Source organism: Chiloscyllium plagiosum, chromosome 12, assembly GCF_004010195.1.
Source record: "Chiloscyllium plagiosum isolate BGI_BamShark_2017 chromosome 12, ASM401019v2, whole genome shotgun sequence".
NCBI lineage: Eukaryota > Metazoa > Chordata > Chondrichthyes > Orectolobiformes > Hemiscylliidae > Chiloscyllium > Chiloscyllium plagiosum.
The window spans coordinates 49,870,348-49,892,641 of record NC_057721.1 but is presented as its reverse complement, the minus strand read 5'-3'; the positions used below and the strand labels follow the sequence as shown (position 1 = coordinate 49,892,641).

The window sequence follows — 22,294 nt, the reverse complement described above, 5'->3', positions numbered from 1 at the left end:
ATAGGTTAGACTGGAAACAATGCTTCCTTGGCTGAGAAAAATGCAGCAAGATGGCCCCAGAGTATAAAGAGCTGTAATATATCGTCTCGGATTGAGACAAAGAAATTTCTTCACTCAGGAGGTGGAGAGTCTTTGCCTCAGAGGTTGTGGCTGCTCCATTGTTGTTATATTCAAGACTGGGGTAATAGACTTTTGATCCCTCAGGAGGTGTATGGAATGAGTGAAATGAAGGAAGAAGATCTGCTGTGGCTGTGTTAAATAGCAAAACAGGCTTAAGTGTCCAACTGGGAGAAAGTGAGGACTGCAGACAAAAAGTTGGAGCACTGGAAAAGCACATCCGGTCCAATGGTCTATTTCTGTTCTTATTTCTTATGTTCATCTCGTCTTATCCTGTATGCCTTTGAACCACTTTCCAAACCTTCCCAGGCACCTTAAACAATCATTGCATATATATTCCGAGCTTCTTCAGTCCTGTACCCTCTTTGGAATTTTACCTTTACTTAATGTTGCCAATTGTGTTTTTCGTACCTACAGATACCACTTCATGCTTCCCTGCGTTAAGTTTCATCTGTCATATATCTACTCTTTCCATTCTATTTATGTCATCTTTACTATGAGAGAAATGATAGAATTCTTCTATAAAACTGAATTATCAAACTGAGTAAAATTTGTTTTATCTGAGTAGTTTTCATTTATTTATATTTTATTAACAGTTTTCTGCTTTTTTTGTGAAATTCAACGTTTGCTTGTCAAGCAAATGTATAAATTGGGATTTGTCATCAACAGTAAAATAAAGGTTTGTATTTTTCAGACAGTGACAAAGCAAGGACACTCATCACTGACCTTGAAGAAAGTCTTGTTGAGAGAGATTGTGCAATTTCTGGGGCGAGAATTTAAATGTTTTTGATGCATTGAAATTGTAGCATTGTTACGTCAGGATTTCCAGCATGTGTTGCAGTAATGTCATCAAACTGTCTAATCACCAGTCATGTTGAAAAATTTTCATGGCCAGCCAACCAAGAAAGGAAAAGCTATAAAATCTAAATTTTTAAAACCATTTGCCTAGAACAAAGTGAAGGAATTGGGACGTGCACACTAGTCACAATAGCTGAAGTATTATGACAAAATTTAAAAATATGTAACTTCTTTAATATGAAGATAATTAACCACTCTCAAAGTATTTTTTTAAAGAGCCAGTTCTGTTTTACAGCAGTTGTAATTATTCAAATCGGCATTTTAAAAACCTGATTACATCTGGTTGATCAAGCTGCAACTGTTTTGTTGATTAGGCTTCTTAACAGTGTTCTAAGAGTATAAAAAGAAAAACCTTTGCCACACTAACAAATCTAACTGATTGCTGGCTTTATGTCTCCAGAGTGCAACCAATAATGGTTCAGTGAGTGATAGGCTGGATTAAACTGTGCTAGCATTAAATCCTGAGATGGTTAGATTCAGAGGGATAGTGATGGCGAACATTGATTATATGCTGTCAATTTCCCTCTGGGAAATCTGGGTCCTTTTTATGTTTATTGTTTATTTAAGCTTTATGGGTGAATTGGTGAATTACATTCAGTCCTTCGTAATGTATAGTAATTGAAACAAGATCATTTCTATAATATTGACCAGTGTAACATGTTAAAGAGCAATTTGAGGATTTGTAATACACCTTAATAAAGTAAATGAACCTGAAAATAACTAGTTTAGAAGAAATACATTGCATTTATCTGACTTTTGTTTCTACAGCTTACATTGACAACGGCGCAGCAACAGTTATTGCTCCAGCAAGCACAGGCCCAGCTCTTGGCTGCTGCAGTTCAACACTCAGCAAATCAGCAGCATAATACCACAGGAGCCGCCATCTCTGCCACAGCAGCAACTCCTATGGCACAAATACCCATCACTCAGCCAATCCAAATACAAGTAAGCGTGAATATACTTAGGTCCAGGCTGCATCCAGCATATGAGTGAATTTCAGCTCCCAAGCAGCACATAATAAGCTGCGTCACTGTCATATTACTGCTTTTAAATTCAAATGGTCTAATTAACTAGGTGAACAACTTTCCAATATGAAGGAACACTTTGCAAGTTGACAGAACTTTGGGAAATTATAGTTGGGGTAACTAGGCTGTCCTTACCATTTCCTTCAAAAGTATAAATGAAAATATTTTGAGGATTTTGCATTTAGAAAACAATGATACTTCACTACTGTAATTTTGCTTACATCAATTTTAATGGTTTCTGTCTATGATTGAACATTTTCCTTGGAGTGTCTAGGACACTGAACTCTTGCTTACAGGCAAATACTGATACACAGTAATTAATCAACATGCCTTTTTTCAATATATTCATCATATCCTGTGAAAAAAAGGTGAACATTGTCCTGAATCATTATCTTTTCCTTTATATATTTGAACATTTTGATATGTATCGATCCTGTCCAATCCCTTTTTAATTTTATTTACATAATGATGATCTAAAAAAGATCCTTTCTCATGGGTAAAGTGAAGGACAGCAGAAAGAGGGGTCAGTCTAAGTGAAAATGGAAAATAGATGTTACAGTATAACTGCAGATGAATTAGAGTGGATGTGTAAGGATGGTACAAGACTGACAAGCATGATTTAGGAATAGCTACAAGCAGGGCGGTTTAAAAAAATCACTTTATTTGTTATTTTGTGGACAATATGGAATATGTCCATTTATTCTTCATCTCCCTATATAGTGGGCAAAGAGCTCTGGGCCAGAAATCGCAGATTAAAAATTATTATTGAAGTATGTTCGGAACATTGCACCCAAGAGCAAAGGAAACCGAATGGCTAGTAGGCAGATAGGGTGTCACAGTGGCTAAGTGGTTAGCACTGCTGCCTCACACATCAGGGACCCAGATTCAATTACAACGTTGTCGATGTGGAGTTTGCACATTCTCCCTTTGTCTGCATGAGTTCACTTCAGGTGCTCTGGTTTCCTTTCTCAGTTCACAGATGTGCAAGTTACATGGATTAGCCTGACCTAATTGTCCCGTAGTGTCCAGGGATGTGTAGGTTGTGTGGGTTAGCCATGGTAAATGTGGGGTTACGAGGATAAGATGGAGGGCTGGGTCTGGGTGGGATGCTCTTTAGAAGGCCAATGTGGACCTGATGGTCCAAATGGCGTCTTTCTGCATTGTAGGAATTTTATGATGCTAACTTAAGTAGTATTACTCAAAACAATAAACATCTCAAACTACAACAATTCTGTGGAATTTCACTTTACAATTAGATCACATGTCTATGATTCAGTTTTAAAGTCAACATGAAACTTAAGTTTGTTAACCTCCCTATAGCATAGCGAGAAAAGGACTGAAACAGTTTCTGCTACTCTGAATTCTATCGTACATCAAAATAAGGTTATTGTTCGGAGTTAATTAAAAATGTTGCACATGAAAAAAAATCTCTTGCAGTGATTTCTCCATAATCAAATTAGATACTTAATATCTAAATAGTTTCCAAAGTTAGGATGAGCAACTTGCATATTGTCCAGTTCTCCGTGACATGGTGTTTTAGGAAGGGTTTAGGATCACTGTATATTCTGGCGAGTAGGCAAATATCTCATTGCAAAAGTAGCTTGCTCTCAGTCTAGTACTACAAATCCCCAATTTAGAAATTGAATCACGTATAGAATCTCTACAGTGCGAAATAGGCCATTCACCCCATCAAGTCCACACCGACCCTTTGAAGAGCATCCCATCCAGAAACTATCCAATAACCCTGTATTTCCCATGGCTAATCTACCTAACCTGCACATTTTTAAAAAGTGGGAAGAAACCAGAACAATCAAAGGAAAGCCACGTTGGCACAGAGAATGTGGAAATTGCATAAGCTGGAATTGAACCGGGGTCCTGAGCACTTGAGGCAGCAGTGCTAGCCACTGTGACATCCCATAATGAAACATTAAAAATAAATTTAATATTCTGAAATTGCTTATTTGGTCTTTTGTACAAGTTGACTGCCCAGACTAAAATTTTAATTTTTGATTTGTAATCATATGCCTTAAACAATCTCTTCTATTACATTGAAGTACCTGTTTTAATTAATTTTAATGCTCTAAACATTAAAGAGCTGGAGGAAAAAGAAGCCATTTGAAAATTGCAGGTTGAAGTCATGCCCAGCATGAAGGAAGGTGATTATGGCTGTTGGCAACCGATTATCTCAGTCTTAGGACATCACTAGAGGCCCAGTGGCTGGAGGTCCTTTATCAATGAACTTCCCTCCAACATAAAATAATGAATAAGAATATTTGCTGTTAATTACAATTCTCAGTCCTATTTACTATTCCTCAGACAATAAAGCAGTCTATCTCTTACATGTAATGGAGCATGGGCAATTTCATGCTACATTAGTGACAGTCAGTGATTATCTCAACAAAATAGAACCTAACCATTAACCAGAACTTTAACTGGACCAAGTACCTATATATATTGTGACTGCAAGAATGGCTTGCAGGCAGGATGTTCTGTTGTGCATGAGTCCACCTACTGCCAAATTCTCCAAGACCTTTCCATCATTCAAGATGAAGCAACCCACTTGCTTAGCACCCCATCCAGTACCCTAAACTTTCAGTCTCTGCTGCTGGCATGTTGTGGGCCATTTATTGAATGGAATATTGCAACTGTTTAGGGCTGTTTCAACAGCAGATTCCCAAACATATGACTCCTACCAAGGAGAAGGGTAGCAGGCACATGGGAACAGCAACACTCCAAGTTTCCCTTCTCGTCGTCACTTGAGTAAGAAATATGTAAGATTGCATAAGTCAATTAGCTAAATAATTATTTTTTAAATGATTTAATCTGTTAAATTTCTGAATATATTGTACTGATTATCCCATCATTTGGCAGGATCTGCAACAGTTACAACAGTTACAGCAACAGAACTTAAATCTGCAGCAGTTTGTTCTGGTGCAGCCAGGTCACCCTATTACCACCAACTTGCAACCAACGCAGTTCATCATCTCGCAAACGCCACAGGGGCAACAAGGTGAGAGATTTGTTTTTGGTCAGACTTGAAACAAAAATTTTTGCAAAATTGCTGTGTTTTGATTATCGACATGAGGAAATGAAAAGCACGAAGGTGAAGAGTGTACAAGTCTTGGAGGAGATAAAGGCATCCCGTATGGGGTAAGATCAAGTCTTCGTCCATGTGCAGTTAACTACAAAGCTTCATTCAGTTTTATAGCTAGCACCATTATCTTCTTATTTCATATTTCATCGAAAATTAAATTGCAAGCAAAAATTAATCATTTTTCTGCTTTCTACCTTTCTGTCCCTAATAATTTAAGAAAATAATCTGAGGTGACTTTGAGGAATGTATTCAGAATGTTGAGCAACTGATAGTGATGTGTCACACTTTGATATATTTTTGAACGTTTTCCACAGAATTTTTGAGGAAAATCAAGTGGTGTGTTTAATTACTTTTTGTGTATTTGCATAAATAAGGAAAGAAAGTAGTTTGCTGGTTTTAATGATTTTAAATAATCAATTTTATAACCTATTAGCAATTACAATATCTCTTATAAATTATGTTGGAAAGCCTGTTATTTCCTATTGGCAGGGAAAAAGGAGATAAACTCAGGCCTATCGGTCGTGTTGTAGTGGGAAAGCTTTGAGGGCTTTAGCCAATACTATAGGAGGTTAACTGTTCTATAGGTACATGAAAGTTGTTTAAATTGTGTAAGTGACCCATTGATGGAAAGACTTGTGATGTTTTTTCTTTTTTTATTACGCAAAGACAAATTGCAGTGGTGGAACTAATTTGATCATAACTGCTGTACTGTGTTCATCTTATTTTGAAATTTATCAGGTTAGTGATCTGTATCAGGTCTTAAGTTGCTAAAACTTGCTGGTTTGTCTTTTGGAAACGTTTGAGAGACACTGACAGCACAATAGTCTGATATGAGAATGTGGTTCAAATTGTAAGGACAAATCATTGGCATCTTGGTTATTCTATTACACAAGTGGATGTAGGGCAGTGTGAGTCACCTGCAACCAATATCATGCCCATCATAATGAAGTAACTAACGCCATTAAACCCAAGAAAGTACTCTCTGTCCATCATTCCTGTTGATGTCACTTTAAACACAAAACCGTGATATTGTTTTGTGTTTAAAGTGACATTAAACACTTCTGTAAATGAAGCTTCAAAGTCACTTTTGAAACTAACACTTATACATGAATACTTAGTTCTTGCCAAGTTCACTGTGTGTTTCATCACATAGTCTCATTCTTGTTTCATTTACAGTGGCATTGGCACCATTCGGTCATGGCTGTGCAGAAATGTCTGAAATTTTGTTGTTGAAGTATTTGCCTTTTGATGGCGTTGGTGCTGCAGTTGGTGAAAATGTATTCGCTCATTTTCTGCAATCTTGTTTAAATTAATTTTTATGTGATAGTTGTCAAAGGATTCCATAAAAGTCCTGTGTGGAAGAATTTGGTCAGTCTCGCTTTCAGACAAATGGGCAAAGAATGGCATTTTTGCTAATCAAGGCCATGATAAGCAATTGCAGAATGCAATGGTGTCATAAAAAGTGTTAATCTATCGTTGAAGAAAATTGAATACAACTTAATTCTCATTCTTGTTAACCATATCTATTACTTGAATCATTGACAAACTGAGAAAAGTAGAGAACCAGATAGCAAGCATTAAGAGTGGTATCCTTCATATTAATAGATAGAAAATAAAATAATGAAATATGCATTTTAAAAGTATCTCATTATAGAGCTATATCCTAAACATTAATTTATTTCTTTCCTTCAGATGTTCACCAATCTGCTGTGAGTTTCTAGTATTTGTTATTTTATTTCCGATTTTCTGTATTCATAATATCTTATATCTGATGCAAGCTAACCACTTGTTCTTAGGAAATATTTTATTGTCTCAAAATGTTTATCTTGATTCAAGACTTGGACATTTTTTTTTAAATAGACTAAACTGGGATAGACATTTTTAATGAATAGAATTTTTACTTATCTTGTCAGGTCTCGTACAAGCCCAGAATCTTCTACAACAACTACCTCAGCAAAGCCAAGCCAACCTCCTGCAGTCTCAGCCAAACATCACCTTCACGCAGGTCAGCTTAATGGGGAAAACAAAAAACTATGCAGTCAGGTTTTCGTACATGTTTCTGCCTTCCATTTTGCTATAGTTAATTTGAAATCACAAGCTTTTGGAACACTTCTCCTTTGTCAGATAAGTGAAGAGAAGTACACAGGCACAGAATTTATAGGCAAAGAGATCAAAAGATCGTACAAATGGTGAGAGTGGAATGTCCAATCCTAAGTGTCTGCAGGTGATCAGAAGTGTCATACAGTGGGAGTAAAGTGTCAGTAGTTGAATAGTAAGTGAAGGAGATGACCTATAATCCAATTAATTGAGGCAGAAAGATAATTACAAAAAATTAAGGTGGTGGTGGAGACAAACCAAATGGCTGCAATAACATACTAGGTGTAAGAGTAACATGCCGAGGTTCTATCCAAAGCAACAAGTAATCCAAAACTGTACAAACTAAGGTAAAGAGCTCGTAACAAGTTGTCAAGGTGATGGTGTTAAAACAGGTGCTCCTCCTTGAGGCAGGACAGTAAGGAAGATTTTACAAATACAGAACAGTATGCTGGGGTTACATGTGGTGCGACATGAACCCAGGGTCATGGTTGAGGCTGTACCCATGAAGATGGCCTGAACCATGATCTTGGGTTCATGTAACCCCACCATACTGTTCTGTATTTGTAAAATTTTCCTTACTGTCCTGTTGGTGTCGTGTGACTTCTGGCCTTATCCACCCCAGTCCATTACTGGCCCATCCACATCATGGCTACAGTTAATGTCATACTTGAAAGTAGCATTTTTATAGCATTCAGAACTGTTAGTTTGCTATTTGAAAATTCTTTCTGTAATACATGAAGGTTCACTAACTAGTTCTTGCAATGTGGGGATTATCCAGTGAGGTGAAATAGACTGGACCTTTATTCTCTATAGTTTAGAAGGTTGAGAGATGATCTCATTTCATTGTGGAAAATTGTTATGCTGCTTGCCAGGCTAGATACAGAATGGATGTTTTCCTAGGCCAGAGGTGTTTAGAACAAGGGAACATGTTTTGAAAAAAGGGACAGGCCATTTAGAATTGAAGTGAGGAGGAATTTCTTCACTCCAAAGGTTATAAATTCTTGGAATTCTCCATTCCAGAAGGCTATGGAGGCTCAGTCATTTGGTATGTTCAAGACTGAGATTAATTGGTTTCTGTTAAAAATATGAAGGGATATATGGATAGTGCTTAAGTAGAAGATTGCCCTTGAACCCTTCGAATGCTGGAGTGGGCTGAAGGGGCCAAATGGTCTACTCCGCTCCTATTTCATGTTCCCCATTAATACAACATTTATATATATTTGAAATTATTTATAATAGCAGCTTCATCTTTTTTTCTAAATTTTACTTTTTAAAATTTAATCCTAATGTCATTTTTCTTCCACTGAAAGTCATAGTTACAAGACAGTGGAAAACTACAATATCTGAAGCTGAAACATAGCTAATGGGTAGTGTTGAACTTAAGTACAACCAATCAGGAATGATCAGCTGCAGTTTGCCCGTTTAGTTGAGGAGAGTTGTTATTAGTGTGAAAAACAAAAGGATTTTCTGGTCTCTGTTCATGGTTTTGTACAATCTTAAAAAAAGAATTTGGTGTTTTTAAGGCATTTTTGGGATCTTGGATTTGTTGGTGCCGCATGATAATGAGAAGGGATGTGTTGTGCCAGCCACACGGTCATTAACTTTTATACCTAGCAAAGAAATTGTAAGTCGATTCTTAATAATAAATAATAATAATCATTTATTTAACACAATATTATAATAACAAAATGCTCTACAAACTAACAATTTACACTGTAAATCTAATCAAACCTCTTGTGCTGTAACTTAGCTCTGGATGATCATATATCACCACATTAGATCTTGACCTTGATCCACGTGGCAATGATCATCTGGTCTTCTTCTGGTAGTCCCAGGGGTATTGTCTCTTCTTGGTTGGTCTCGAGTTACTGCATTGAGGGTGTTGTTCGAGCAATTGTTGTACTTAGAAGTCTTTGCACTCTTTTGGGAGAGTCTTCGATGTTAATGGCTGGCTGGTCCTTGGGCATCCATTCCTGGAGATGTTAGGCACACGTAGGTCTCCAAATAAAGGTGCAAGGTGCCTCTGTGTCTGTTAAGCAACTCCGTGTTTCCGATTGACCTGGAGATGTCATTCAGGTCGATTCTGTTCAATTCCAATTCCATGGTTTGCAACGGCTGGGTCAATTGCATATTGTCTGTCTATAGCTGCAGTCTGTCTGGATTCTGCAGCACGTTTATTCTAGAGTCTGTGAGCACTGTCACTTTTGGCCAAGGCTTGTCTCGATTTCCCAGCATGCCTTATTGTCCATTTTCATAAATCCATCATTTTGAGCACCCTGTCTAGCCATAGCTGGTTGTGACAGTGTTGGTCAGGGGAGGAATTGTACTGCTAAATTAAGCTTTAAAGGACAGAAGCATTGCTGGTTGGGGAGGGGAGGTGCAAAAGGACTTAGTTAATTTTGTGTGTTAATTTTTGCATATGAACAAACTAATTAGGAGAAGGAATAGGTCATTCAGTCCCTCAAGCCTGCTTTACTGTTCAATAAGATCATGGCTGACATAATTGTGGCCTCACCTTCGCATTCCCACTTTACCTTGAACTACCTTTGACTCCTTTGTTAGTCAAAAATCTGACTTTTCCTGCCTTAAACGTATACAAATCCTCTGTTTCCACTGCTCTCTGGGGAAGTATTCCAAAGACATACGGCCCTCAAACAAAAAATTCTCAACTCCATCTGAACTGGAAAACTGATTACTTTTAAATTCTGTTCCCTACTTCTAGTCTCCCACAAAGGGATACATCCTTTCGGCATCCAACATGCAAGTCCTCTTAGAATCTTAAGTGTTTCAATAAGATGACCACTTAGTATTCTAAATCCTTTTGGATACAGGCCCATCCTGCCCAACCTTTCCTCAATAGTTAGCCTTCTTCACAAACCCTATCCTCAGTCCCTATTGCGTATACCTTTTCTGATCTACTTCCAACGCACTTAGATCATTTCTTAAATAAGCAGACCTAAATTGTATACAGTACTCCAAATGTGGTCTTGCCTTGTATAACTGGAGCAAACATCCTTACTTATTTATTCCATTCTGCTTGCAGTAAACAGCAACATTTCGTTTGCCATCCTGACCATTCTCTGTATCTGCATGTGATTCACGTATTAAGGCATCTTAGATCCTTCTGTACCTCTGGGTTCTGTATTCTTTCTCAATGTGGACAAATTCACATTTTCCAATTGTTATTCTCCAACTGCCAGATTTTTACCTAATTACTTAACTTTTCCATATCCCTTTGTATGCTCCTTCTGCCTTTTTCACAACTTACTTTCTTACCTATTATCATTAAATTTAGCAACCATACATTCAGTTCCTTCATCCAGGTTGTTCATATAAATTATAAATAGTTGAAACTTGGCACTGATTCCTCTGGCACTCCACCCATCACATCTTGTCAATCTGCTAATGACCTGTTTATGCCTACACTCTTTTACCTGTTAGCTGATCATTGCTCTCTGTGCCCAATCAATGGTATTATTGAGCTCTTATTATGCCTAAAAACCTTTTATGTGCCATTTTTTTCACATGCTTTCCAGTAATCTAAATACAGTGCATCCACAAATTCACCTTAATCTACATTGCTAGTTATTTCCTCAAAGATACACCAAGAAGTTAATAAACATGATTTCCCTTTCACAAAACTGTTGAAGCTGCCTAGTTGGATTGGGTTTTTCTAAATGCCTGCTATTTGCTGCTTCTTAATGATTCCTTGAAAGCTGTTAACCTACCTGATCTATTGTTTCTTGCTTTCTGCATCTCCCCAGCCACTTTTTGAACAGAGGAGTCACGTTTACTATTTTCTAGTCACGTGAGACCTTTACAGTATCAAGGGAGTTTTGGAAAATTATAGCCTATACAGAAGAACCTCGATTATCCGAATGAGACGGGCAGGGAGTATTTTATTTGGATAACTGATTGTTCAGATAACGTTTTTACGGGACCTTGAGATCTTGTTTGGATAATCCAAAATTTGGAGAATTAACATTTGGCTAACCGAGGGTATTCTGTACAACTATAATTTCAGCAGCCACTTCTTTTAAAACCCGAGAATGAAGTCCATCAGGACATGGGGACCTGTCAGCTTTTAGTTCTCAGTACCCTTACTGAGGTTGAATGTAATTCAACCTTTCACCTCCGCTTCACAGTTAATTTCACAATGTTATTTGAATCATCTATAGTGAAAACAAATGCAAAAAATCTGTTAATTTCATATTTTAACATTTTAATTCCCCATTGTCACACTCTCAGGGTGTAATACTTACTTTACTTTTTTTTTGCCTGGGACAACACTATTATCCATAGGACAAGCCAAACAGAGAACAGCCAGGGAATTCCTAGAGGTATGGCACTCATCCACAGATTCAATCAATAAGCACATCGACCTGGACCCAATCTACTGACCACTGCAACGGACAGCTGGAACTGTTCTGAAATTTTTAGCTAGATTTGTCTCATACTCTAATTTCTCTCTTCCTACTAATTTTTTTTGTCATTCTTTGTTGTTCTTTATATTCAAAATTTATGCCATTTGATACAATCCTTAGCCTATTAAGTTAGCCATGGATTTTGTACACTACATTGGTTTTGCTCATGCTGGGTATCAGACATGCTCATGCTGGGGAACTGACAGCCAGACTACTGCGACCACTAGGACTCATAAACAGCACACAAACCAACAGCCACTCTCGGACAACAACTCACCAGAACGAAGGACCCGATACCCAGCATGAGCAAAACCAATGTAGCATACAAAATCCCGTGCAAGGACTGCACAAAACACTACATAGGACAAACAGGAAGACAGCTAACGATCCACATCCATGAACACCAACTAGCCACGAAACAACATGACCAGCTATCCTTAGTAGCCACACACGCAGATGACAAGCAACATGAGTTTGACTGGGACAACACTATTATCATAGGACAAGCCAAACAGAGAACAGCCAGGGAATTCCTAGAGGCATGGCACTCATCCACAGATTCCATCAATAAGCACATCGACCTGGACCCAATATACCGACCACTGCAACGGACAGCTGGAACTGACAACCGGAAGCGGCAGAGACAAGCCACTATAAATGCCGGAGGAAACATCACAGAAGCGCTTCACAGGAGGCTCCCAAGCACTGAGGATGTCACCTAGACAGGGGACGAAACGTCTGCAACACAAATTCCCAGCTCGGCGAACAGAACCACAACAACGAGCACCCGAGCTACAAATCTTCTCACAAACTTTGTGCTTGAAATGTAAATAAGGGCACCTGTCCGCTAGATTCTTTCTTTCTCCCTCAAACTGAAAATGATATTTGATCATATCACAATCGCTAGTACTTGGGAGAACCTTCACTATGAAGTCATTAATTAATCCTGTCTTGTTGTACATTACCAGTTCGACTGTCTGTTTGCTCCAGAATATGCTGTCTAAATAACTATCCTGAAAACGCTCATCACTCAGGCTACAACTCACAAATCTGATTTGTCCGAACTATATATCATTTAAAATCACCCTTAATTATTGTTAAAAATCACACAATACCAGGTTATAGTCCAACAGGTTTAATTGGAAGCACACTAGCTAGTGTGCTTCCAATTAAACCTGTTGGACTATAACCTGGTGTTGTGTGATTTTTAACTTTGTACACCCCAGTCCAACACCGGCATCTCCAAATCTTAATTATTGTTATGATTTTTTTCACTTTTTTTTTGATCGCATATATCACATTTTGTAATGTGATTACTGTTGGAGGTCCAGTATACCACAGCAATTTCTTAGCTTTATTATTTCTCATCAGTCACTAAACTAATTCTATATCTTGGTCTCCAGAACTGTTTGTTTCTTTCTCTCTCGTTCTAATCCATCCTAAATTAACAGTGTTACCCTTCCCACCTTTTCCTACTTTCATATCCTTCTTAAATTTGATGTACTTTTCAATATTCAGGTTCTGGTTGTACACATGTTGCAGTCATGACTGTAATGGCTAACCATTATAGAAATAAATGTGCATTAATGCTGGGGTGTAAGTTTGACGATTTGCATGGTGTAAAGGCTGTTTGAAGATATTTTGAGGCTGACACTGCTGAGAAGATCCCAAATTATTTTACAAGTGTATTAAGGGTAAAAGGATAACTAAGGAAAGAGTAGGACCATAGTGGTAACCTGTGCATGGAGCCAGAACACGTAGGTTAGTTCTAACAGAATACTTTTGTGTCTTATGTTCAATAGTGAGAGCAGTGAAGTAGATATATAGAAATTATGGAAAAGAATTGTAATATAATGAAAGAAATTAGCATAGTCAGGAGTTCAGTGGTCTGGCAGGCTTAAAAGTAGGTTAATCTCCAGGCAAGATGAAATGTATCCCAGGTTGTTAAATATGGCAAGGGAGGAGATAGCAGGAGTGCTGGCAATAATTTTCAGTTCCTCTCTGGCCACAGGAGAGATGCCTGAGGACTGGAGGACAGCCAATATGGTGCAATTATTCTAGAAGGGAGCTAGGGCTAAACCAGGAAACTACAGGTCAATTAAGCGGAATTGGATACTGCAGATGCTTCTCATGCTGAAGTTTAGAGTCTAGATTAGAGTGGTGCTGGAAAAGCACAGCAGGTCAGGTAGCATCCAAGGAGTAGGAAAATCAAAGTTTCCTAATTAAGGGCTTTTGCCCGAAACGTCAGTTTTCCTGTTACAGGTCAATTAGTCTAACCTCAGTGGTGCGGGAACTATGAGAAGCAACTCTGAGGACAGAATTAATCTGCACTTGGGGAGACTGGAATTAATCAAGAACAGTCAGCATTGTTTTGTTAAGGAGAGGTAGTATCTGACCAACATGTTTGAATTATTTGAAGATGAGGGTGGTGCATTTGATGTTAAAAGCCTCGCTGAAATAAAAGTAGACTACAAGGTCCTGAGTGGCATCTGGTGGCAATGGTAAGAGCCCATGGGATCCAAGGAAATTTGACAAATTGAATCCAGAATTCGCTGAGTGGCAGGAATCAAAGGGTAATGGTCAAGGGTGTTTTGCATCTGGAAATCAGTGGGGATCAGTGTTGAGGCCCTTTTTTATTTTGTGGTATAAATAAAACAATTTAGATGTGAAATTTGGAGGGTTGATCAGTAAGTTTACAGATGATACCAAAATTGGTAGAGTCAGACAACATGGAAACGGGCCTTTCGGTCCAACCAGTCGATGCCAAACATAATCCCAAACTGAACTAATCCCACCTGTCTGGTCCTGGCCCATATCCCTCAATCTTTCCTATTCATGTACTTATCCAAATGTCTTTTAAAAGTTGTAACTGTGCCCACATCCATCACTTCCTCAGGAAGTACATTCCACCGCAAACCACTTTCTGTGTATAAAAAGAATTGTCCCCTGTATTTCTTTCTTAAATCTCCCTCTTCTTGCTGTAAAAATATGCCCCTGGTCTTGAAATCCTCCTTCCTAGGGAAAGAGCGCTTACCATTAATCCTATCTATACCCCTCATGATTTTATAAACCTCTATAAGCTCACCTCTCAACCTCCTACACTCCAGTCAGAAAGGTCCCAGCCTATCCTGCCTTTCTTTATAACTCGAACCTTTCATATCTGGCTATATCCTGGTAAATCTTTTCTGAACCCTCTCTCGCTTAATGATATCCTTCCTACAATGTAGGGTGGTAAATGGTGTGGAGGATGGCCTTAAATTACAGGAGGATTAAGATGGGCTAGTGAAATGAGCTAATGGCAAATGGAATTCAATTCGGATAAGTGTGAGGTGATGCACTTAGGGTGGTCAAACAAAGTAAGGGAATACATAATGAAAATTAGGACCCTGCAAAGCACCAACAATCAGAGGAATCTTGGTGTGCAAGTCCACTGGTCCTTTAAGATAGCAGGACAGTTAGTTAAAGTGGTTTAGAAGGCATATGAGATACTTCATATGGATGCAGAAGAAATTTATTAGGGTATTACCTGCGCTGGAGATTTTTAGTTATGAAGAGAGATTGGTAGACTGGCCTTAATTTCCTTGGAGCAGAGGAGATTGAGAGGGGACCTGATGTATAACATCGAGACACTGGAGACAGAAGGAACGTTTCCGCTTGGTCAAGGGACCAGTGACTGGGGCATAGATTTCAGGTAAGGGACAAGAAGTTTAGAGGTGATGTGAAGAAAGACTTTTTTTTTCACCCAGAGGGTGGTGAGAATCTGGAATTTTAGTGCCTGTTAGGATGGTAGAACGAGAAGCCCTCATAAACTTCATGTGCACTTGTGATGCTAAGACATACAAGACTTTGAGTCAAGTGCTGGAAAATAGGATTAGAATAGTTATTGAATTCATAGAATCTCTACTGTGTGGAAACAGGCCATTTGGCCCAACAAGTCCACACCGACCCTCCGAGAGCAACCCACCCTATTACTCTACATTCACCCTGACTAATGCACCTAACTGACACATCCCTGAACACAATGGGCAATTTAGCATGGCCAATTCTCCCAGCCTGCACGTCTTTGGACTGAGAGGAAACCAGAGCACCCGAAGGAAACTCTCACAGACACGGGGAGAATGTGCAAACTCCACACACAGTCGCCTGAGGTTGGAGTCAAACTCTGGTCCCTGGTGCTGTGAGGCAGCAACGCTAACCACTGAGCCACTGTGCTGCCCCAACTTTAGATGGTTGTTTTTGACCAGTGCAGTTTCAATGAGCTGAAGGACTGTTTAATGTATTGTAGACCTCCATGACCCTAAATGTCTTGAAAGCATGGATACAAATAGTGGTTTAAATGAATTTCTCTTTCCAGCTGTGCCAAACCCACTCTTTGTCAAAATATTATAATCAATACTTGGACAAGCAAATTGTTTTGTACTCCATTTCCCTTAGAGTAAATTAAAATGAATGAGTGATATAGGAATAATATTTAATCTGTGGTAATTCTTATCCATGCAATCTATGGTTGTATTAGATTAAATCTTCATTATGGTGGTTTGGTCTCCATAGCTGTAATTGTATTGCAGATGGATTTGTAACCTTGCTTAATTTGCAGATCATAAACAATAAATAAATGTTTATGAATGATTTATAAATGTTCATAATTAAAGTTTATGGTATGATTTTCTTCAGCCAGCAACACCGACACGCACAACGATAGCAACAACTCCTATCCAGTCGGTTCAGCAGAGCCAGTCGACACCAAAGCGCGTAGATACTCCAAACATAGAAGAGCCCAGTGATCTAGAGGAACTTGAACAGTTTGCCAAGACGTTTAAACAGAGACGTATCAAACTCGGGTTCACTCAGGTGCTGAAACTTTTTTTTTTAATTAAGTTTGTAAATAATTTATTGACATACTTGAATTGTCCAAGATCTTATTGTAAAATTAACACCTATTTCAAAATATTGCTAATGGAATAAAAATTAGTATAAAGCCGTAATGTTTCAGTAAAGGGCATATTTGTGATGGTGATTATTTTCTTTTGACATTTCATGTAAGACATTTTAAGTATTTAGTTAGTATACAAATACAAAAGCTACAGTGCCCGATATGTCTGTAGTAAAACAAAAAGACCCCAAAATAGCTGGAGACATTAGTCAAATGTTTTTGACCGTGCTGATATTCTTTACAATTCACTAATTCTCTGTAAATATTATGCCTAAAAATACGCGAGAGATGTGATGCAAAATCAAATCCGTTAAAATATATCAGTGTGTTTTTGGAATTGTCCAGAATTGCATTTAAGGTGGTTGGAAGATTGAACACACAACACATGGATTTTCTGCAATCTGTCGGCCAGAATTATGTGACAGCAAAACTGTCATACTTGCCATCATTACAATTGTCACACTAACAGCAACCTTTGGCATCAGTACATGTACAGTTAAATGTGGAAATCCAGAAGTTGTTGTTGGTAATTTCCTGCTTTTCCACACAGTACACTGTTCAAGACCCTAAAAATGAACACCTGAAATCAAGTGAATTTACACAATCCTTTAGTCTATGGAAAATATTTTATGACAGTTAAGCCTCTACTTCAATTTCATGTGTTTAACCCAATTTTTATTTAACTTTCTGCAAAACAGTTTAAAAAGTAAAGGGTCATCATTGTTTTTCTTTTACTTCCTGGTTGCTGTCTGTGAGAATTTGTGTTTGAATGCTTAGTCTGCTGGATCCCATTGCTGTTGCAAAGATCCTTTTGAGCTGATACTAGAATCATTATAACTTCAGGAAAGACAACTCAGACTGAGATTGCTATATCTTTGTCAGAAGTTTTTATCAATGTCAGCAGTGACTACCATCACTTTACCACTGATCGCTTTACCACTGGCCTTTAACTATTTCAAATTATGATGACTAGTCTATTGATAAGTTCCTAAGCGTAAAGCACTATTGGAATTTGCCTCCCATTTGCTCAATTTCTGAGAGGAGGTAGCCATTTATGTGATTTTAATCTGTAACCATCAGCAACCGTTTGGTAATTTGGAAAAGTGGCACTTGTCCATACTAGAGTGGACTATGTATTTGTGAACTATTCCAAGCCAGCATAGATAATTTTGTTCCACTTGCCATCTGACTAGAATAAGTTATGTGAGCAAACTTTACCTTTATAAATATAAATCTCCTATTTAAGAGATTTGTACCTTAAAATATGTTTGCAGAGTAGGTATATACTGCAATATTGAAAATTATTTAACGCTGCAAGTTCCATAAACGCTTAGCGTTCAATTTGTGTCCTTCGATTAAAGTCATACTTGCATGGACATTAAAAGGTGTAATTAACTCCATTAATTAAGTGTTGGGATTAATCTGTGAGAATGTTACAGTATTTCATACATGAAAATTATTATTGATTTTAAAAGAAACACATTTCCCTTGAGTTGATGCTGTTTTGGGCATTGTAACTTGAATAATCAGAGAAGCTGGTCAGGTTTTGAGATATGAGTTTGTATTTACATTTCATTTTTGTGTAATTGGTGAAATGGATGAAATGACATCAACAAAAACATATTTTGGATTAAGATTTATACTTTAAAAACATGGATTTTATAAATGTGTTTAAGCAGACTCTATTATCTGAGCTATTTGGTGAGAGATTTAAAGCTCTTCACCCAAATTCTGCTTTCATCTCAGACAGGGAGAATATTTGTTGCCTAGATGTTGGTTCTCATTTTTGAAATTTGATTTGTTTTAAATTGTTTCTGATCTTGGCTATGCTAACAGTAAAGTGTGGGATGATCATGAACTACTTCATAGTTATACGTCCCTGTCTTGCTCACTGTTCAGCAATTAACAAAACATAGGATCATCTATGTCAACTAATTCAGTTGCCAACCATATATTCTTCAAGAATAACTGTCTGATGTGTATCTGATTGGACTTTGGCATTTGTTATGGTTGGAATTGTCCTGTTTACATTTTTATATCCCTCTATTTCTTTCTGTGTATGTCTTGACAGGGTGATGTAGGACTTGCCATGGGAAAACTCTATGGAAATGATTTTAGCCAAACTACAATCTCTCGTTTTGAAGCCTTGAACCTCAGCTTTAAGAACATGTGCAAGCTCAAACCATTGCTTGAAAAGTGGTTGAATGATGCAGGTTTGAAAGTATTTTTTCCCCTTTTTTTCTCCTTAACTTCCTAAGCTGGGAATTAATTGGTTGAAGAACACTTGGGGCATATTCAAATTTGCACTTTCTTTTCATTGTTCGTAAAGCTGTAGTGACCTGGAAAGACGTCCATAGTGTGGGTGCAGGCCATTCAGCCCATCGAGTCCATGCTGACCCTCTGAAGAGGATCCCATTCAGATTACAGAGGCAGTCACCCAAGGGTCGAATAGATCCCAGGTCCATAACGCAGTAAGGCAGCATTGCTAAACACTGAGCCACTGTGTTGCCAACTTACAGCTTTAAGAAAGAAAATTTTCACATCCTCCACACACCCTAGGAGTAAAATCTAGTTTGATAGGTTCTTGCCTGGGCAACTTGGTTGAGGTGATGCAATGCATTTTTCCACATTGACCATTGGAATGCATTGCTTCCATCAAAACAAAATAAATGCCTGGACAATAACTGCCACATGTTCCCTAGTTCTATTCAGTTTCAGACATCCCTGCCAAAGCCTACTCTATAATAATGCCAGTAATTCAAAATTGGATGTCCTTGAGGCACTGTGTAAGTCATTGGCGGAAACAGAACTGTACTTGACCATAGTCTGTAACCTCATGGCCCAGCATATCTCCTGCTATACCATTACGGTCAAGAGTGCAGGCGGGCACACCAGGGACAGCACCAGGCATACCTAAAAATGAGGTGAAACTACATCACTGGATTACTTCCATTTCGAATACTGGAAGCAACATGCAATAGACACGGCTATACAATCCCATAACCCAATGGACCAGAGCTCAGTTCTGTTTTTGTTTCATGGTAAAGATACGTTATTATACACCTCTGGAGCAGGTAGGACTTGAGCAGAGGCCTCCTGGTCCGGGTGTACGAACACTACAATTGTACCACAAGAGGGCCGTCAGCATGACTTATTTTTAATTTAAACTTGTATTTTCCTAATTAACCTGTTCAGAGATGTAATTTCACACCTCTGGAGTAGGTGGGACTTGAACCCAGGCCTGTCAGTCCAGGGGTAGGGACGCTACTATTGCACCACAAGAGGGCCTCTTGGGATTTGAATCCATGCCTCTGAATAGATTGGAGCTTTAAACCAGCACTTTAGACCACTTGGCCACACCACATCAGCATGAAATTGTCAGATTTCACAATGAATAATGTGCACTTATTCATCTGAGGCATGCCCAATGGGGAGGATTGGCAAGCAGTGAAGTTGACATCAAATGAAAAGCCCATCAGTGACTGAGAGATCACGAAGAGCCATAATTGTGCATGGTGGGATTGATTAGTTCTTTACAGCCTATATGGATATATCTGATTTCAGGAATTCCTGTCTATGACAGATGGTTGGGGTAAGATTCCCTTGAAAAGTGAGTAGGGAAAGATGGTGACAAGTATTTAAAGACCAAAGCTGCAAAGAGACAGCAGAATTTAACATGGATCATTTAAACTGTTAATGTACTGACTCCTGAGCTCCTCATTCTGGATTAGTGGTGCTGGAAGAGCACAGCAGTTCAGGCAGCATCCAAGGAGCAGTGAAATCGACGTTTCGGGCAAAAGCCATTCACCCCCTGAGCTCCTCAACCTAATTAGAGACTTTCTTTCAAACTTCATAGACCTCCTCAGACATCTTTCATGGATGTTTCTTAGTCTGCATCAGTATGGACTGTAGTCACAAAAGTCTGGATAAGTATATACAAAATATCAGTGTCCAAATCCTAAATATAAAGGGTCAGTAGAGTTTCAATGGAACTCAGAAACAAAAGGAAAGTAGTAAAGAAACAAAAGGAAAGTAGTGAAAAAACTCGGCAGATCTGACAATAGATGTCGAGAGAAAAACAGAGTTAACATTTCATCCGTTCTGAGAGGGTTACTGGACTTGGAACATTAACTGTGTTTGTCTATACAGATGTTGCCAGACCTTCTAAGTTTCTCCAGCACTCTGATTTTGTTTCAGATTTGCAGCATCCACAGATCTTCATTTTTATTTCAGTGGAGTCATAGTCTTCAGGATTCCTGAAGAAGGGCTTATGCCCGAAACGTCGATTCTCCTGTTCCCTGGATGCTGCCTGACCTGCTGTGCTTTTCCAGCAACACATTTCCAACAAATTAACTCAAGAACAAATGGGCAATTCAGCTTCTGAACATGTGTAGGAGCAAATTTCTGCAGATGCTGGAATCTGTACTGAAAACAACAAATGCTGGAGGTCACAGCGGGTCAGACAGCATCCATGGAGAGAGTAAGCTAATGTTTCAAGTCTAGATGACCCTTCATCAGAGTTGACCTGCTGTGATCTCCAATATTTGCTGTTTTTAGTTCAGCTTCTGAACAAATTTCAGATGCAATGCATGATAAAGGACCAAATCTAACCAGATATGTATGACTTTGACTACTTTTTATATCTGGATTAGTGGTGCTGGAAGAGCACAGCAGTTCAGGCAGCATCCAAGGAGCAGCGAAATCGACGTTTCAGGCAAAAGCCCTTCATCAGGAATAAAGGCAGTGAGCCTGAAGCGTGGAGAGATAAGCTCGAGGAGGGTGGGGGTGGGGAGAAAGTAGCATAGAGTACAATAGGTGAGTGGGGAGGGAATAAAGGTGATAGGTCAGGGAGGAGAGGGTGGAGTGGATAGGTGGAAAAGGAGAATAATATGGTTCTATGGTGGACTAGTACACTCCTGCCTCTTCTCCCTCCCTTTCTGAGAAAAACCTAAGAATAACTAAGTGTTGTTTCATTTAGGGAGTTCTGAAAGCTCAGTAATTAAGGAATGGCATTTATTTGATTTTTAGAGACTTATTTTACAGATCCAGGTAGGAATGCTATTTAATGACAGCTCCCATTGTGACAGTTCTATGGAGCATTCAGACCATTTGTGTCATAAAGAAATTTACATTTAATTCCATAAAAGCTCATGTCAGTTTTCCATATGACACAGAGAACCATTATGACATAAACAAGTAGCACAATGCAACAATTTACATTGGGTTTTAAAATACTAAAATAATACTTTTATCTGACACAAAAGAAATCACTATGGATGTTTAATAAATAAGCTAATGTAAAAGTCTGTGACACAAGGCCCCAAAATTCATACTTGGTCAACATCGCATTACAGAACCCTTATTATACTTGCATTTGTTAATGTGTTGTAATTTATTTGCACTGTTTCATCTCATCTCAGTAGTTAAAAATACATATTATTAAATGATGTTCATCTATTTCAAGCCACATATATTTAGTAAATGTGTCCTTATTGGACGAACAATTGCATCTGATCAGAAAATGAAAAACAACTAAATTAAACAACTTGGTTCAATTTTTATGAAAATTGCGGTTTACTTTTATAGCCATTTACATGGCCTGAAAGAATCCTGATTAGAATTTCCCAATCCATAATCAGTCCATTCTGTACAAATCTATTTTAATACTTTTCTTCACTCTTAATCTTCCCCAACAAATGTAACCTGCAAATTGGGCTTGAGTAACAATTCTCATGCGGCACATTGC

At 38.3% G+C, this 22,294-nt stretch overlaps 1 protein-coding gene across 3 annotated transcripts in view; it reads left to right on the top strand.

Annotated features, from left to right (window-relative positions):
- Positions 1–22,294, top strand: part of pou2f1b (POU class 2 homeobox 1b) — a 113,208-nt gene that overhangs the window by 29,548 nt on the left and 61,366 nt on the right. For all 3 annotated transcript variants that reach the window (XM_043701018.1, XM_043701017.1, XM_043701016.1), the window contains 5 exons: positions 1,744–1,920; positions 4,872–5,010; positions 7,008–7,099; positions 16,290–16,466; positions 18,620–18,761. In XM_043701018.1, coding sequence (XP_043556953.1) covers positions 1,744–1,920; positions 4,872–5,010; positions 7,008–7,099; positions 16,290–16,466; positions 18,620–18,761 — 727 coding nt within the window. The remainder of the gene's footprint in view (positions 1–1,743; positions 1,921–4,871; positions 5,011–7,007; positions 7,100–16,289; positions 16,467–18,619; positions 18,762–22,294) is intronic.